Genomic DNA, 6,000 nt, shown 5'->3' with positions numbered 1-6,000 from the left:
TAAACAGTCCTTGATGGCTTATAATAAATCATGCAACATTGAGAATTGCTGGGACTAAATAAATACAGAGATTAAAATTCTCCTTTGAAAAATTTGCTACCTCCTTTGGGTTCGTCTGCCAGCTACCAATCTCCAGGCCCAATGAATATGGGTTCATCGCACTGCACCACTTCTACTCTCCAACTTGTTGCCTGGGGTTCGGGACAGACTGGCTTCAGACCTCCCATGCCAGCAATGCCTTTGATTTAAAAGTGGCCACACATGGAAATTGTGGGTCGCTATCCCATACAGTCAAGCTATTTTGTGGTATTGACACAACAGTCTCATAGGCAAAAGTATGATGGTGTTTTTAAAGTATATTTAAATTCAATTTTTAAAATAAGCCATAATGAACTGCAAATTTATCATATACGACAAGGGAGCAATTAAGAAAAACAATTGTTTTAAAAAATATAGGTTTAATGTTAGTTTATTAAAACACAACTCAGAAAGAAACTATAACAATATGAACAACACAGAAGTTGATGGATGAAGACTAGAATCAAGAGCACTAACTAGCGGTTAGGTGTGTTTGAAGTGAATTTTGAAACTAAATCAGATGGTTACTAAACGCATTTTAAAATGAGTCAATAACAACAGATAACACCAACATTTTTTTCCATTTTATATTTTTTGTGTGTGAAAGTTATATTTTTCACAACTGATATTTTCATGCATAGATGTTATAAATATCAAATGCTCCCATGTGGAGACAAAACTGTGAATTCTCAGTTTGGTTTATTATAAATAAAAGAATTATTATTCCACAGAGATAATTCTTACGATGGTATGTTTTAAACAAAATTGAACAGGTTTGTTTATAGCTACAGGCTTTTTAAAATTTTTCCTTCTTGTTCATCATCACTATGGACCACCTCCACTCTCTGAGGCTGTGAGGGAGCAGACATCGGAGTTGTGAACACATTCTCCAATGCTCCCACATCCAGCTGTGGCATGGAGCTCAGGTACTCTTCTCCTCCCATGCTGTTAGAGTGGGGCCCTTCCTCAATGCTGCTATTGCTCCTGGAGTCTGCACTGCCTTGACAGTCATCTGGGTACTCCCTGAAAGGGTAGTCTCTATTCAGTGCTGAGAACATAGCTTCATGCTTCTGGTATCGGTCCTCATAGTAGCCTAAGCATTCGGATATGCTGTTTGCAAAATCACCATAGCCATAGGGTGGTCTGCTATAAGGACAAGTACTGTTGTGAAATAAGAAACAGAATCAAGTTCAGTAATTGCTCATAATTTGAGGAAACTGAGTACCAGACGACAATCACTGGAGTTCAAAGATCAATGGAGTTTTAAGTACATTACAAAATAACAAGGGGAACCTTAGTAGCATCAAATACATTGTATCATCCATCTATTTAGGCTAAAAGGCCCTTCTAGATCTTTTGACAGACTGTTCTTGCATTTGCAGTACAGATGAGACTTCTCTATGTTGCTCTGCTCTGCTCATGACCCAGCTTAATACTCCCTGGTTTCTGTCTGATATGACTCCTAAAACAGAGTTGAAAGGGATGCAGCTGGCTTCACGCAGTTCAATGAAGCCAGTGGGTCAGTGAACCGCATACGATTATTTAAATATATTTGAAATATTTTTAAATGCTTCTGATTATCAGAAGTATTTATAAATTGTTGAAAGGCTTTTGACGGGTGGTAACAGCAGTGAACTTTCCAGCGTGGGCTTCAGGATCTGCTACCTAGTCACCATTTATGACTTGGTCCATTTACTGAGATTGGCCATGATACCGAGATATTCAAGACAATCAGTCTTTAAACATTACAAAGGGGAAGTGTGGCCGCAGTAGAGTATGAGGGCAAGTGTAAGTGACATTAAATTAGCCATGGAACTGGACTTTAATATTGTAACGGAGATCAGGAGGGATTCCTTTAGCCAGAGGGAAGAGAATCTACGGTATTCACTGCTACCGATAGCAGTGCAGGCCGTTTTGGGTATATTTTGGTTCCTGATTAGTCAGGATTTCAAAGGTTATAGGGAGAAGACAACGGATTGGGGTTGAGAGAGATAATAGATCAACCCTGATTGAATGGTGGAGCAGACTCAATGGGCTAGATGACTTAATTCTACACCTGTGTCTTACGGTCTAATGGTCTCAACCTGTCCATGCCAACCAGTGGACACTCTTCTGTGTTAATTCCATCGCCCTCTATGCCTAGGTGATTCAAGTATTCATCCAGACACTTCAATGCTGTTAGCAATCCAGCTTCACTCTTTCATCAGTGTATTTCAGGTCCCAACTGATCTCTGGATGAAGAAGGTTCCCCTCAGACCTTTGAATCTCATCCTCTTTACCCTAAATCTATGTGCTTTTCTCTTATCGATCTATGATATAGAGAGCAGTTTCTGCAGTCTACCCTATACCCTCATAATATTACGTACATTATGCATGTCCCTTTTTAACCTCCTCCACGCTAGGAGGTTATCTCCTTATAAGTGCTGCATCCCAGGCAACATCCTGATAAATCTCCTCTGTATACTCTCCAGTATTGGCACAACCTTCCTATGATTGGGAATGAGGAATACACACAGTATTCAGCTGATGTTTCACCAAGGTTTTATATAGTTGGAGCAAAACCTTCTTACTTCTGCATTTAGCACCCTGACTAATGAAGACTTACCCCATATGCCTTCCAAACCACCTGTTGACATTTGTTGCTACCTCAAAGATGAATGGACTTGTACTCTGAGCTTCCTCTGCTTCTTAATGCTCCCTAATATCACGCCATTCATGGTATACGTCCTAGCCTCACTGGTGCACCCAACATGCATCACCTCACATTTATTCAGATTAAACTCCATGTCATTTTTCAGACCATTTTACCAAACCATCTGCAGCCTAAGTTCTATCCTTCAACTGTACTTTCTACTCATCTAGATGAGTATGGTGCCAACAAGACAAAATAGCCCAGTGATTGCTATCCCACCAACCATCTTAAACATTCATCTTCCAGTACAAAGTGGCTGCAATGTGCATTTTCTATGAAATGCACTGCAGATATTTATTTACCCAGACTACTCAAACAGCACCTTTCAAACTTGCAATCTCACAGTACCACCAAGGACAAGGGCAGTTGGTGCACTGGAACACCATCAGCTTTAGTTCCCCTTCCAGTTGCACGCTGTCTTGATCTGGAAATATATCACCAGCCCTTTGTCATCACTGTGTTTAAAACCAAGAAAATCCTCACCAGCAGCACAGTGGCAACATTTTCATCAGCTATTGAAGAAAGTAAATCACCACCACCTTCTCAAGGACAATTAGAGATGAGTGAGAAACCTGGTCTTGCCAGCAACATCTGGGCTCCAATTTTTTTTTTTTGTTTAAAATCTTCAAAGCAAGGTACAATAACAACACACAAATTGAGGACCCCATAAGTGAGTACTGGTTACTATCTGCAGAACAGGAAGCCGGGAGCTGCTACCCTCTGCTTTTCCCAGAGAGTAGTGAATCTGCGAATTCTCTGCCCAGGGTAGCAGTAGAGACTGCCTCATCCTATATACTTGAGACACAGTTAAATAGATTTTTGCCTATCAAGGGAATTCAGGGTTATAGAGAAAATCCTGGGGTTCTTGGGGTAGGTAGAGCTGAATCCACTGCCAGGTCAGTCATGATCCTTTTTAATAGTGGAGCAGACTCAACGGGCTGCATGGCTGACTTCTGCTCCTATTTCTAATGTTCAATTTAGTGGCCTCCATGATGGAAAGTCTATTTGATTTTACAGTGCTTACTATATTTAAGTTTGACAATACAACATTTGACTTTTTTATAAGGAACCAATGAGAAAGGGCGTATGGCTTCATTGAACAGCACTATCATGTTATTACGATGCATACCTGTTTTCTTCTAGAGTTCTAGAAGGCCCTGTGGTGAAGCTGCAGCAGGTTTGTGTCCCAGTATTTTCCATCAATTTAAATTTACATCTCTTTTTAAATTAGGAACGTAATCAGTGCCTTCTACAGATAGCAGAAGGAGGAACTTTGAAAGGACTCACCTTACTTTCTAGAAGTCTTGGCACTTAACATGTTGTTTAAAAGTTATTCAACAGGGACTTAAGTTCCCTCTCCCCTATAACCACTGTAATATAACATTATCGGAAGGGAAAGAAAGTTTTCAGGAAGACTTAACAATATACTAGAATCAAGAAGCAAGAATAACCTAATCGTTGGTCATCCTCTGAGCTGTTCCTTCAAAACATTGGCTAACAGTTATGCATAATGAAGAAAATGTGGGAAAAGGTGGGAGAACATTTATACTAATAAGATAGTTGAACATCCAAAGTGTAAGTAGAATGATTAAGATAATATTTGCAGTAACATGAATAAAAACATTTTTTAGAAGTTCACAGTCGCAAATGGATTCCCATTACAATTACAAATAGTTCACCAAAATATTCAAAAACCTTATCTAAAAATAACAATATGAACAAACACTACTGTGCAGAAAAACTATGGAGAACCATTAATGACTTGCCAACTTTTTATGTCAGTGTATAATTTAAGAATGGTTAGCTTCTAAAACCAATAATGAGAGACCAATCTGTGGGCTGCTGAGGGCAACTATTTGTAGTTGACAGTCTATTTATTGCACAGAAGGAGGCCGTCAGCAGAGTGAATTCCTGGGCGTGGCCCCCTTTGGCATCCAAATACTGATTTTTTTTTTCTTTCTATAGATGGGAGCTCTATTTGCCATCTCAAACATGTAAGTGACTACATTTACAAGTCAGGCTTTTAAACTGCTTGTATTAACTTGTTTGCAATATTTACTCACCTTTGCGACAGTTCTCCCATGGTTCTACCAATTGCAGAAGATTTTCATGTAAATTCAATGTTGCATTCTCCATTCTGGGCACTGAAACTATGAGTCCAATGTGGCTAACTGAAAAAAAATCTTCCTTTACTGTTCCCCTTAAAATGATTAAGGATGGCCACCAACATTGTAATGTATGTTTATAATTGCATGTGGCATCTTATAGAACCATCTGTTTTGAAACTAATCAACTAGCCTGAACTTATTTCACGGAAAGCTCAACAGTTATTTTCAATTCAAGTTATAGAACAGCCTATTGTGTTACCAGTTCTCTTACAGCTAGTTTTGAGCAATGGGTTGGTAATATGCACAGAGTACTGGCTCTATTCATTCTGCAAACTTCTACAGCTCCTTCACGTGAGGTGATGAAATTTAAATATTTGGGGAATGTGGGTAGTTCATCATGCACTGGGGGAGAACCAGGAATATGAGGTGGAATCATCAAGTAGTTGTTAAAAGGGCACTGTCTGTCTTTAAAAATCTGAAAGTTCAGCTCCTCGATCTTAACTGTGGTAGGGCAGAATTGCCATGCAACCTAGTTCCATATCAAAAACACTTTCGAAGATATAATCTCAAAATTCATCTATAGAATACTGTAATAAGTGCTATTATGAAACTAAAAATCATGTAAAGCTGTATTAACTATTTATACAATGATACTAGAAGCATTTAGCTGGAGGTGCAAGACTTTTTAATATTCTTGTTTGTTCCCATGTATGTTTTCTTGTGTCCAATCAGCAGTCATACAATACATAAAATTAGTCTCCAGTGAGATTTTTAGCCAGGTTGGCCTTGTTCACCCACAGAAGAATCAGTTAGTACTAATTCCAAAGACTCAAAATGAATATCTCAAAACAGCCAATCATACCATACCTGCACTCACAATCAATTCTCTACACAGTCCCAGCTTACCCTGAATACTGCTCACCCTTCCTAGAATTTCCAATTATGTGCTGCAAAGTGGTCTATCTTACTCATTTGTTCCTGGATGGCATGAAGGCACAAACCACAACTCTAAGACACCCACTGAATCCAGCTCGTTCTCATCTCAATGTCCTGGTCTCACAGCATTTCAGCTCCCATCTGCTGATACAAACCATATCTCAGGGTTCGGTAAAATAGGGGTGG

General features: G+C 39.2%; 1 protein-coding gene across 1 annotated transcript in view; it reads right to left on the bottom strand.

The window, feature by feature from the left end:
* Positions 1-863: 863 nt before the first annotated feature.
* LOC140200949 (transcription factor SOX-30-like) overlaps positions 864-6,000 on the bottom strand; it is a 55,956-nt gene continuing 50,819 nt past the window's right edge. Inside the window, exon 8 of the mRNA XM_072264594.1 lies at positions 864-1,239. Coding sequence (XP_072120695.1) covers positions 864-1,239 — 376 coding nt within the window. The remainder of the gene's footprint in view (positions 1,240-6,000) is intronic.

Source organism: Mobula birostris, chromosome 7 (assembly GCF_030028105.1).
Source record: "Mobula birostris isolate sMobBir1 chromosome 7, sMobBir1.hap1, whole genome shotgun sequence".
Classification (NCBI taxonomy): domain Eukaryota; kingdom Metazoa; phylum Chordata; class Chondrichthyes; order Myliobatiformes; family Myliobatidae; genus Mobula; species Mobula birostris.
The sequence above is the reverse complement of the archived record's forward strand: the minus strand, read 5'-3'. Positions and strand labels throughout refer to the sequence as shown.